The sequence below is a fragment of the Rhipicephalus microplus genome, chromosome 1, assembly GCF_043290135.1.
Source record: "Rhipicephalus microplus isolate Deutch F79 chromosome 1, USDA_Rmic, whole genome shotgun sequence".
Classification (NCBI taxonomy): Eukaryota; Metazoa; Arthropoda; class Arachnida; order Ixodida; family Ixodidae; genus Rhipicephalus; species Rhipicephalus microplus.
The window spans coordinates 181,821,016-181,834,722 of record NC_134700.1 but is presented as its reverse complement, the minus strand read 5'-3'; the positions used below and the strand labels follow the sequence as shown (position 1 = coordinate 181,834,722).

Here is a 13,707-nt window from a genome sequence, read left to right as displayed (position 1 = left end):
AAAAACTCGAATTAGACAGCTTATGAATTAGTTGTGTCTCTGATTCATGTGAGTGAAGTCGATGAAACGCAGGATCCCCTAAGTGTAGCACTCACTCTGCCAACAAAGTGTAAAATGGTCAGATTCTTTTTATTGGTTCTATTTGTCCCTTATTTTCGTTTTAACTAAAGTGTGACATCGCATAATCGCAAAATGTGACGATAGAAAATTGCAAAAATATTTTTCATCAGCCATTAAATTTTACTTCTGCACAGAAATCATGTGCATTGACGTTTGAGAAGGCCACAAATGTCATTTCACTTCAATTCTTTCTGTCAGGCTATCTGGCATATGCAGGAACCGCACTTCGATAGAATGACTTTCGAACAAACTAGTAATTTACACAGATAAGTCTCAGCGAAAAGCGCCTTGAGTAAAGCACGTTAGCTTCACATTATTTTTCATGGAGAATAGCATCTTGAAATAGATTACAGTATAGAAGGGACCATTTCGAAAGCGCAACATAATTCACTTAATAACTGATACACTAAATCAGCGACGAACCTCAGAAATACACGTCATTATAAAATCAAACGAAGCTTAATTTCAATATAGTTATATTCTTCCTGCAAGAATCTCCAGACTTTCTGACGTCGTTAACGAACATAGCACTAAAATGAAAAGCAAAACAAGCATATCATCCAGTTCTAACCGTACTTTGTGTACAAAATAAAATCTCAACTTTTGGATATGCACTACCTCGGCTATATGTCGTGAGTCTTCTCTCTTTGCTTAACTGCTTGTGTTTTCATCTTCATTGTGATAATAAGGCCCGGATCAACAAGCCAACGCGATCTCTATCTCGCGTGTTCTTTATCCGCTTTGTTCATTCAGTGTGCCTAATAAACAAAGCAAGCATACATTCGAAAAGCAATCTTCCACTTATCTTTTATCATGTTACAATTTTTGAGCCCTTATGACACGCGTGGACAATACAAAACCTTAATAAAAACGTGAGATAAGCATGACGTCGGTGAGATCAGAATGAGGAGAAAGTTCTCACCTCTTGGTCATCGTAGCCGGCTCGGGTTGAAGCAACCAGTGCGCACGCCAGAAAAGCCACCTGCAGAATAGAACAAAACGCTTAAGAGGGAATCACACAAGAATTTTATTAAAACTATCGACCAATCAGGCCATCAAACACTTGTAAGCTAAATGTCCATCATCGCTAAAGAGTGTTAGCTGGAAATGTTTTCATGTTTCGTAAAGGCGTGGGCCCGTGTCGATTGTGCAAAAAGCTTTCAGAAAAAAAAACGGTCTAAATAATGAACGCGAACCCCACAATACCAGGCCCAAAAAGGGCGGCAACCGAAGGAGAAGCTGACAGCTAAAGGAGACGGACAGAAAGAGATCGAGGATAGCTATTGCTCACAATCGAAGGGCGCTCCATCATGAGATCGCGTGCGACTGCATAACGCCCAAGCTTCGACCTATGAAAAGGTGTTTTTCTTTCTTTTTTTGTGTGTGTACCGTACTCCATTGTTGCTTCCCACCACAAGTAAACACCCTGCACTTTTGTGCGCAACAAAATGCACGATCGGAGATATTTGCTCCACGACGCATAATCTCGGGAACGCAATGGTCCTTTGCGTTAAAATAACGAACACACTGGCCTTTCGTGACTCGATCGATAGGGGTCGGCTTTACGTGATAGATTCTTGTCCAATTGCCAATACTTTCGAGTGCAAACATGAGTAGTATTTTGTGGATAGTCGAAATTGAGTGCACGAGACGGAAAAAGACAGAGCACTCGTGAGGCATAGCCAATGGGGTTAATTATATGCTGAGTCTGGTTGTGCTAAATGCGTCACTTGGTTTCTTATAAGCAGGAAAAAAATAGTAGCATGCGCATCGCCCGATGTGCTGGTGTTGGTGCTGCCTCCGTTAATGTTCACACTTCACAACTTACGTCATCTGGCCAACGCATGGCTGCGCAAAAGCCACAGTCAAGGATGTCACGAATACGGAACAACGATGCTCTTGGACGTATGCGCAACACTTTTCATGGAAACACGCTCCCACAGAATCTCCACATAAATTTTCAAACTTTTTATCATCCCCAGATAAATTTAAGAGTGAATGTACGACTGTGAATCTCGATTGGCCCTCTTTCCCTCAGGTAGCTATAGCTTGGTTTCGAAAGCGCAAACGATATACGGAACAACAGGAAGCTCAGCTATGGATCGTAATTGGTGTTTAGGTTGTCCTGTTTTCTTCCTTGCTGCGGCGGCTGCATTTCCGATGGAGGCGGAAATGTTGTAGGCCCGTGTGCTCAGATTTGGGTGCACGTTAAAGAACCCCAGGTGGTCAAAATTTCCGGAGCCCTCCACTACAGCGTCTCTCATAATCATATCGTGGTTTTGGGACGTTAAACCCCACATATCATCATTATCATCATCATCATAATCATCATCATCATCACTGTTTTCTTCCTTTCGTCCTGGTGTGCAAGAATTTTCTTCTTTTTATGATCAGACAATACAGCTCGAAACAAGATGCCCGCTACCGCCCTGCCACAGGCTGCCCTCTAATACGACCTCAATCTTGTTTGGAAGTCAAGAGCGGATCACTACCGGTTCGTCCGCAAACGTCAAACCGGCTTCGCCGTGCGGGGGTTGTCACCATCACGTTGTCGCATCGTCGACGTCCTATCGAACGAGCTGTCACACAAGCTGGATCTGTCCGAGTAGAGCTGCGCCCATGCCGAGCAAGTCAAGTGAACGGCAAGCGGCGTGCGGCTACTGTCAATCGCGTTGACACAAAGGCGTGCTGCACGCGCTGTGTACTGGACGCACGTGCACGCCCACGACTCTCCTCGCTTCAAAAGTTGAGCAGTCTTCTCCAGGCTCCGCATCGGCGAACAGATGCTCGCTCGGCGTGACAAGAACAGAAGCGCGAATGAATACATAAACGACAATCAATCGCGTGATAGCAACGCCCGTGTCAATGCCCTCGCGGAGTCTTCGATGCCACCACTCGGGAGAAACCGCTGTGCTATTCAAGCGATCACCTTAATCTATATGACCATTGCTGCCGCTGGTTCACGTTTTACAACCACTGACAATATAACGCGCACACGTCCTTTATTCTGACGCATCCAACTCGTGAAATGTCTCCTTTATATTATGCCTATTCACAGACTTTCCTTTGAGTCTAACCACAGCCGCACTGCATTGTTTAGGCACGTCCCCGGTCCAACATGTGCACCCTCAATGCCCTGTGCGACTTCACACGTAACTATAATGATAATTGGTTTAGTCTCAAAACCACAATACGATTATGAGAGGTGTCATGATGGATCGCTACAGAAATTTCGACCAAAGGGTTCTTTAACGTGCGCCGTAATCTAAGCATTCCACTTCCTTGTAAATTCGCCCACCGAAGCCGTGACTCGATTCCGCATCCTTCGGGTCAACACCACATTCACCAGACCATTGTGGCGGGTCGACACGAAACGAACATTCACCTCATCCGCCATTTATTTGTCATGTTTTTTAACGACTCCATAGCAGAGCCAAGTTCAATCATCTTGATGCAAGACCACCGCGCCGTGGTAGTCTAGTGGCTAAGGTACTCGGCTGCGTACCCGCAGGTCGTGGGATCAAATCCCAGCTGCGGCGGCTGCATTTCCGATGGAGGCACAAATGTTGTACGCCCGTGTGCTCAGATTTGGGCACACGTTAAAGAACCCCAGCGGGTTGAAATTTCCGGAGCCCTCCATTACGGCGTCTCTCATAATCATATGGTAGATTTGGGCCGTTAAACCCCACATATCAATCAATTGATGCAAGACCGCGGTCCGAAAAGAAGATTTTGGGACCTCGGATCACGGATTTGGACTTTACAAGGCCACTAAAACCCTCCTGAGCTACTTGAAGGCAACCGGACTAAAGGAGCGTCCACGAACTACCAGCGCGAGCTTGGATTGTGTCCGTTTTCATGACTGTTCATCTCTTTTTCTTCCTTTCTCTAGTTCTTTCTTGTATTATTCCCTCTCTCTCCCTCCCCACGTGTAGGGTAAGCAAATGAGTCTAGCTTGGTTAACCTCCCTGCCTTCCTCCTTCGTTCCCCTCTCCCTTCCGTCCTGAGTTAGGCGGTTTGTGGAATTCACGGAAGGTGCACAAAAAACTGTAGAAAGTAAACATGGCAGGAAAGCGTGTGTTTTAAGGACGTATAGGTTATACATTGTATGAGTGTCACTTTTCAGTATCACTTCTCTCTATTTTGATCTTCAGTTAGTACGCATTCCACGCTCATGTAATTAATTATTTTGCAACATTACGAGTACGATTCAAGGAGCGTGAAACAACGGTCGGAAGCCGTGAAATTCGAGACTGGCATGCAAAAATGTAGCAATACTAAATGATTACCAGAATTCGAAAGTGGGTTGCTCTACCCCGCGACGGAAGGCATACGAGGGGCTTCGAGCGTTGATTACCTATTGCAAAATACCTCGCGTGCACGCTGTCGGAACGGAGGACGCACGCCCTAGCATTTACGCCTTTCTTTGAAGTATTTTGTTGAGGTTTCTGACGTAAACGGAGATATGGCACAACTAGGGCGCTGTGTTCTCGAAGTTATTCTTCTCGAAACTAGGACGGTGTTTTCCGGAGTTTCTTATAAGGGAAAAAAATCGACGTTATTAGGAGTTTACCTCTGGTAAACCCCATATTATCCAAAATACGGGTTTAATTTTGCGCTTTACCTTGTTGAAATATGGTCTTATTAATATATACTTCCAGTGAAATTGCTTTACATTGTTGCTTATTACCCTGATTCTCTATTATTCATCTATTTTATCACTTTCTGTCTATTAACCCTGTTAGTAAGGCTGTTAATTGACGTGCACCGCTGTATATTCGCGACAGTGTACTTATGGGGTGGGGGGCAGCTATTCAAGCTGCTTCTTGGCCTTTTGTCCTATCATCGTCATCGTCTTGGCGAAAAATAAAGGACCTATAATTTTTTATTATTCTCAATACTCTGAAAAGTTTGATTAAATCATATGTGACCATAACGTTACGCGAACCCAGTTAGTGTATTTGAGATGACATAAAGGTTCGGCCACGCTAGAGACATTTTTGCTGTTTACGTACAGGTCGCTGACGGCTTCCGGTTTTGTGTGCCGACAATAAGTAGTAGCATTGTAACAAAACAAAAGCGCCCCCATCTCCCCCAAGGTAATCGTGAGGAAATGCGAACGCGTTTCTTGCTCAGAGAGTACATGGTGTAGTAATCTTAATGGCGTAAATTAATGATGAAACGAGGATCTGTACAGTAACCATTTATTTACACACTCATCAGCTAGCGAACGGTCGGAAGTGAGGCGCGCGCTTGACTCCTTATATATATATATATATATATATATATATATATATATATATATATATATATATATATATATATATATATATATATTATATTTGTAAGAGCGAGCGCACAGAACTGTGGGGCACAGGGAGGAGAGAGAGCGAGCGGCGAAGCACTAAACCTACCCTCTATTACTCTCTCTCTCCACATCCACAAACACGGGAGCTCCGCCGGGCTTCAACGATGCGAGTGCCCTCATACACCAGAGCGAGCTCTTCTTCTCCACTCACAATCCACTACTCCTCCCGCACCCCCTGCCCCGGTTGCTAGCGGCAAGGATAAGTGTGCGCACCCGCAGCTGTTGGTATGGGAGAGGGAGTGAGGGCGGAGAGACAGCACCTGTCGATGCGTGGACACCGACAGACACCTGACATGCCCCGACGATGAAATGCATTCGCATTTAAAGGAACACTAAGGTCAAATAACAATTTACGTCAAATGGAAAGCTCATTGTATGACAACACCTAAAACGACAATATTGTCAACAGTGCCATACTTACCGAGAAATTAAGGTAAATGCACAAGAATACAAGTGCTGCAGTTGGACATTTCCAAAATGATCCCAATGACATCAGACGGACCACCTACAATTAATCACTAGTAATCGATCTAAGTGCACTAAATAAAGAACTTTCCATGCATCAAGAGACGCAATGAAATGCTGCTTGTTCGTTTCTGTTTGATTCATGGAAAAAACACCCACCGGACGTTACTATGAGGAATGGCACGAGTAGTTCAAAAATTCAGTTTTCGAATGGTTACGCGGGACAGGTGGTGCTATCTAGTGGGGCGCAGTTGAAACAAAAGCGTGTGCAATTTCGAAGCCAATGGAGAGAAATTGATCAATGGCTGTTTTTGCTGGTGTGGCTCCCACTGCTTTCGTTATGCTGCAACTAGCGTAGTAAAGCCGGGCAACTTTGTGCAAGGCAACAGTTACGGGAGACGAACCGGTCGGTCCGCTTCTTGAGGATGGTAATTTGAAGCACGCTAACCCAATGCGGAGCACTAAAACGTGATTTTTTTTTCAAAATATGCCCTTCCTTAGTACAAAAGCACCGCTACGAGGTTTCTGGACTGCTATTTCAACAATCAACGTTGACTTAATAGTTGACTTTAGTGTCGCTTTAAAGTCTCAGCTTCTAGCCCGCTGATATTTAACACTTTAGTGCTCATGAGTGGCCACGATTGGGCTAGAGGGGCTCAAGTTTGACCTCGGATTGGCAAAATAATTCACATTTATCAATGTGATAGCGTTTAAGAGTTCATTTTGAAGAAATTACTGTGTCATCATCGATGTCGGCATGGGCGTCACTGGTGGCGAGCGAAAAATCACCATCTCGCACTTGACCGAAAAATCGGGAAAGATGCAAATAAAATTATTAATAAAAAAGATCCGGGTTCGAGTGAGGAATAACCCAAAGCTTTTTGCGTGGCAAGCAGACGTTCTACCACGCAGCCACGCGTGTCCTTGAAAATACAGTCAATATGTCTTCCTATGCTGGGAAAGGCAGTGAAAATATTGTTCATGCCTTACAAACACGTATGTACTGTATGTAGGCTTCACAATACAGCACGTAATGTCGCAGTGTTAATGCGTGGTACCAGTGCACATTGCTATCGAATGTCAGACTATATGATTATCATAATGACTCCATGGTTTAAAGCCGGCCACCCATTCCAAAATGTAGGCTTAAGACCATAGTGGGTGCATAGCAAGTTTGAAGAGATTTCACGCACATAATTGGTCTTGTTTCGAAAAATGCTACTCGTCACTGAGAATGCAGCCAAATGCGAAAGCTTCACTGTCACAAACCACCTTCAACATTATCGACTACATTGTCGTGGTTTTGGGACGTTAAACCCCACATATCGATCAATCAACTGTAGTAACCCACAATTTAAACTTTCCGGTATAAATCATACAATAAAAATGATGCACTAAGTGGTTGAAGTACACACTATGGATAAGATATCGCTATCGCGCTCAGCTCTTAAAGGCGAAGCTTAAGGATGCCCAATTTTTTTGTTCATCTAAGGTACACGTCATCAAAAGAATTAGTTCCTAACTTTAAGCGCATTTCTTTTACATGGAAGCAGAAAAAAAAAGAGTTTTTTTTTCCTTCTGTAGCCCCACCTAAGCATCAATCAGGCTTTCCGCTTCGGCTTTAGAGTGTGATAACTGAAACTCTGTTTACAAAAAAAAATTTTCGACAATTTAGAGTGGTAGTGTACTCGAGTTTTGGAGAGCGTCAAGTCGTCCCGGTATGCAAAGTCCGAAAACCGGGACTTAACAAGAAAATTCATTACCATGCAACAAAAAGCATTGCAGCTAATAACTAAAAGGCCAGATAGACATAGACATAGCAATTTATTTTCTGTTTTTCGTGTATTGTGTTTCACTGCTACCAACTTAAAGTGCTACAAACTTAAAGTGCGTATTGTGCTTCAATGCTACAACCTTAAAGTGATGGTTCTTATTTATAATCGTATAAAACAAGATTTTGCTTCATTCAGCAATATGTACCTCACTCGTCACATTGAATATAAGTTACGAAGGACGTCACTTGTTTCAGCACGATCTAGAACAAATTATGGTACCCAAACACTTGACCATCAAATAGTAGATATATGTAACAGTTTTCCGTCTGTAGTAGAATTATCACAGATAAGCAGATCTGTATATCATTTTAAAAAGAAAGTAAGATTACTCTTCGATCCAGGATGAAGTGCTTGATGCAATATGTTTTGCCACTTGCGATGCATACTTTTGTTCACCAGGTTGTACTTCACTGCATTTCAATTGTTAAGCTACGCACATTGTTAGCTCCACTTGAATTCTGAATTATGATGGATACTATTGCACCTCTTCATTCTATAAATCTATTCACAACTTTATTCTGATGGACATATACACATGAAATGGTGTTTTTAGGTTTTCGTACTTCTATAGCGATATTGCTTCAAATTCCATGACTTCTCTGCAGTGATGCTAACGAATTGTGCTGTACTGGATGTTTTTCGCTTTCCTCACCACTGTCCTTGTTTTGGTTTTTTAGTTTTTTTTTTGTTTTTTGTTCACGAAACTGTTTTTACGAGTATATGTCTCACTCCTTTTTTTTTTGTTTACGAGCCGGGATGTAGGCCTAGTCAGGAAACAGTTTCGTCTGTTCCCTTTTGCCTCATCTCGGTGGAATGTAAATGTTGTGTACACATGCCAGAATAAAGTATTATTATTATTATTATTATTATTATTATTATTATTATTATTATTATTATTATTATTATTATTATTATTATTATTATTATTATTATTATTATTATTATTATTATTATTATTATTGCTATTATTATTATTAATAAATTCACCAAAAATGTTGGATGATTTACAGTACTCGGTACTCTACTATGAGAGCGCATAAAGCGGTTACTAATGAAGCTGGCCTCAATCAAAACAGGAAAGTTTATTGCATACTAGTAACAGCACTTCAGGTAAGTACAACTGTTTGGTGTAACAAAATCACGTCAGTGGCACGTACAAACAAGAGAACGTAGACGCGATGCAACTTATAGCACTGCAATACTCTCACAGATCACTAGTCACTCAAGAAAACAAAGAGAAAAGGAAACACAAAAAGAACTAAATTTGAACAATATCACATATCATTTGTGAGGAGAAGCAAGATTTTTTTTTGTTTTAGCCACTGAGTTTTAAAACGGCAGTATGTGTTTAGAAAAAGTGGTTAGCAATTTAGAGTACTTCGTCGTCTGCTATGGGAGAGCTGAAAGCCGTCCCATGGATAAGCCTCACAACGGAAGTGTGTTTAGAAAAAGTTTATTCTCTCATGGGACGCAACAAACCTAAGGGACAAGCGTCTGCATAACAAGCACAATAACAAACAAAGGACAAAGCACAACATACATTACACATTTTAACAAAAGTGTCCAAGTCCGTAGGATGTCCATAGTTCATTCTACTAATAACTATACATACACTACATAAATGCACTAATCACAATATGGACAATGTACATGATGATTGTGCAGAATTTACAAGACTTGGTGAAGATGTTAGAAAATATGTACAACAGGTATCAATATTCATAGAAGTTACATACCTTACAACGTTAGAATGAAGTGCATATACAGAAGAGCTCACACCCATATGAGACATACACAAACACATAAAAATAGTAAACACATACTGATTACATGCACCAATCAGACATTGACAGGTGACCTGGCTATAGGAACCAGGCCAGGTGGAAGACTAATCGAACGCGTCTGTCAACTACGGACAGAAAGCGGCACGACCATTGTCGCAGAAATTCTTCCTCCCCAAGGAAGAACAATTCCTCCGACAGAAACGATAAGAGTTCAGAGTAGAGGCGTTCCAGAATCGGAAAAAGAGCACGACGACGATGACCTGCCGCAACAGCTTCGCTCCTATTACGCCATAAACAAAAAGCTGCCGCAGATATTAGAAGGCGTGCAAAGCGACTACGCGAGCAGTGACCAGATGTTACAAAGCGATTAACACCTAGGCCACAAAAACTAGTGTTAACTGACTTCCAAAACACCTTTGCAATGAGACATTGCTTCAGCATTTGCTGGTTAGACTCCTTTAACGGGCAGTTAGGACAAGTGGAAGATGGGACCATGCCCCACCTCTCCAGTCTGTCCCGTGTTGGGAGTACTCTCCATTCAAGACGCCACATAAAGTCACATAGGTGACCAGGCAAAAACGATGCCGTTATCGCGCTCCACGAGACATGTCTTGATCGTGCTAGACGGGCTGGAGGAACCAGAGAAAGCAGAAGAGCCGCCGTTGTATCCACAATGCGGCTTTCAAGAATGTCCACATCGGGACAAACCTGCTGCGCGTGTCGATAAAATGCTACTGCTGTTGAGTAAAATGCAGGCACGTTAAGTGTTTGCGGTGCTGAATTAAGCCGTGAATCTGGTAGTAAATAGCGTAACTTGGTGCCTAAGAAATAGCAGGCAAGATCACGCGTGGGGCACTAATCACCATGCAACAACCTAAGTAAGAATCGTGGGGAAAGCAGCCGGCAGCGAACAGAAACGGATGGGAATGCGAATCCATCGCAGTTTTTCGGTTGCCCATAGAGCTGCTCGGCAAACCAGCTCTGTTCCACCCGACCAGAAAAAAGAGCCAATGAGGGATTGCAACGACCTAGTGATTCGTAATGGGGGCTGTACGACATGAGAGATGTACCATGCACGGCCGCAAAACACGGTCTGTGCTAAATACCTTCTATCGAGCATCGGTAAATCATACTCTTGTGCTTCCCGGACGTGTCGTTTTACATCTTCGACTACTGAATTCCACAAGGAGGCTGATATGCCGTAGCAAGTATAATCAAGCCCCAAAATGCGAATGGAGTCACTTTTTTGAAGACCAAAAAAGGGACTTAGGCAGGCGTCTGGGCAACCAATAAATAAATATCGACATTTTCAAAAATTTAATGCAGCACCTGAAATCGTGCCATACGTAGCAAAAAGTCGTAGGCTACGGCATAAACTGTCTTCATTCTTCAAATACTACGTGATGTCATGAGCAAATGCTTTCACCGTCACGGTACCACTACCTGGAAGAAGAAGGCCTCTAACGTAAGGATCAGTGATTAGCGATTGAAGGAATGGTTTGAGGCTGAGTACAAAAAGTGCAGGGGATAAAGGACACCCCTGGCGAACACCACGGGTAACCGGAAATGGCGCACTCTCTAAACCATCAAGAAACAACGTGCTGCGTATATTTCGGTATGCGTTTCTGAGAAGCTCAACGAAGTTTTGTGAGAAGCCAAATGCTGCCATTACGCTAAATATAAAGCTATGTTCCAGGCGATCGAATGCCTTTTCCTGGTCAAGTGAAACCAAGAGTCCGCGAGCTGATTTTGTTAACGTGTACGCAACTATATCGCGCGTAACAAAGGAGAGACTGTGGATTTCTCTTCCAGGAATAGAGCATGCCTGATGATGACCTATTAAGGAGGGCATCAGGCTTCTCAAACGCCAAGTGATAACTGCCGCAAAAGTTTTATAACCAACGTTGAGGAGCGTTACTGGTCGCCACTTCTCTGGGCGAACTGACGATGGGTCATGTTAAGGTATTAAAACAATTCGACCATCGCGAAAGCTATCAGGAAAATCAAAGTTCTTGAAACAGCGGCAAATAACAGAGGTGAAAAGAGCACCAATGTCGTCCCAAAACGTTAAATAAAACTCAACAGGCAACCCATCCGGCCTGGGGGCCGAGCCACGCTTCATGGAAGACAGTGCCTCTTTCACTTCGTCAGCTGACGAACTTGTGCACAGTTGTTCAGCTACTTCAGATGAAATTTGAGGGAGCCTACTTAACATTGTGGCTGTCTCGGTGGTACCGCGATGTGATGACATTGTCGTACGAGCCATGTTGGCAAAGTGAGCTAGGAAAACTGATTGATCACGTGTCGGCGGCAACGCAGTGTGTAAGAATCTGACAGTCGGAGTTCCTAGTCGACTCGACGAGTTGAGAAGCGAGCTTTTCGCAAAGCGTAGAGCCTCAGGGTGAGCACAAGGATTACGTCTGCAACACCAAGCAGCCGCCGTCAATGACGAAGCTGCAATGAGGCGTTGAAAACGACCCCTTAAATCTCACTGCCATGCGCGCATCAAGGGAGTTAGTCGATCAACCCGAAGAGCAATACGCAGCTTTGTGGCAGTGTCCGCTAGTTCTTCGGACGTACGGCGTCTAAGGGCTCGCCTTGCTACTGAGCAGTGTAAACGCCACTGTGTCTTGAGCGCGTCCCACACCTCCGGACCACATCCCAAAAGAGAGGCGCACAAGATTCTATATAAACTGGAGCGCGTACGCGCGTCGTGCAGAATGCGGATGTCAAGACGCTAAGGCCTCACTGATGATGAAAAGGGAAAGTGAGATGAAAAGGGAAAGTCACATTCGTCTAGGCTAGAAGGGAGTCCGATACTACTGTCGACTTCGAGGCTGAAGCTGCTGTCTGACGAATCAGATGGTGGTAGGGCTGCAGCGTTAACGTTGTCGCCGCCTCCAACGACCTTGATCACGGATTGCTTGTCGAGACGCGTCAGTAAGGAACTCCCATGGCGTCTTGCTACTTCTTCAAGAAAGTCACGAGCCTGGCTTTCGGAATGATCCAATGGGCTTTGCTCATTCGGTTTCAATTCTGCTCCTGGCGAGACACCAGTGCCCGTAGATCTCACAATGTCGGCGTCTTCTGGGCACTCAGCTGCTAGGTTTAACGATGAGTCCGGTGCCTCGGTGCCTACCAGCGTCTCTTTCTCGGCTTGCGCCGACGTCGAACATGGTATGACATGTTTGCCTGGGGCAGACGCGAGGTCAATCGTGGTGGCTGTTTCTATCGCTGAGATTGGCAGACGTGGCGAGCTCGGGTTAGCCAAGCTTCACACTTCTTCATCGTTTAATGGAGCTCTCAGAATCTGATTCTGGCGTTCTTCGAGTACAGCTCCGGGTTCTCGTTCATCTGTTGCCGTTGGTGACACGGATGGTAGGGCAGGAAAGGTCCCCGCTGTAGCATCAGAATATTGTTACGTGAGTAACGAGACAAAGTATTGCGAATATATTCGAAAAATATATTTGCAAGAGCGGTTGCAGCACTGGCCAGTCTGGCTCCGAGCTCGAGCAGCCCGCGAGCCTCATCTTCTTCGTCGGGCGCACACGCGCATTCGCACTATGGTTTGTGGCAGCCTACAGGTAGCATATAACCCCCGTCGGCAAAGGCGCCGTCTCGGCGCATCTAGATGTCAAGATCATTGGGCGAGTGGTACTGCTTCAGGCGTGCGACGTGTACGATGTCGCTGGCCCTAGGGGTGGATGAAGACGGCGAGGCAGCAGGAGTGATTTCATAAGTGACGGGAGTCACCTCACGAAGCACTCTGTAGGGCCCTGTGTACCGAGAGAGCAGCTTGTCAGACAGGCCAACGTGCCTGGTCGGAGACCACAGCAGAACCAACGAACCGGGCGAAAAGTGCACATCGCGGTGTCGTTGGTCGTACCGACGCCGTTGGTTTGCTTGGGAGGTCAGAAGGCGAGCACGAGCGGTTTCGCGTGCGTGGGCGGCCCGGCTGATGGCGTCCAGAGCATATTGTGAAGTTGGAGCTGCTGGTAACGGAATCGTCGTATCGAGGGGTAATGTGGGTTCGCGGCCGAACAGCAAGAAAAAAGGGGAGTAACCAGCCGTGTCGTGGCGCGAAGAATTGTAGGCAAATGTCACGTATGGTAAAGCGATGTCCCAGTCAGAGTGA

The 13,707-nt window shown here is 44.6% G+C and overlaps 1 protein-coding gene across 1 annotated transcript in view; it reads right to left on the bottom strand.

Moving 5' to 3' along the window:
* LOC119178543 (uncharacterized) overlaps window positions 1–13,707 on the bottom strand; it is a 77,352-nt gene that overhangs the window by 14,248 nt on the left and 49,397 nt on the right. The window contains exon 2 of the mRNA XM_037429750.2: window positions 1,043–1,102. Coding sequence (XP_037285647.2) covers window positions 1,043–1,102 — 60 coding nt within the window. The remainder of the gene's footprint in view (window positions 1–1,042; window positions 1,103–13,707) is intronic.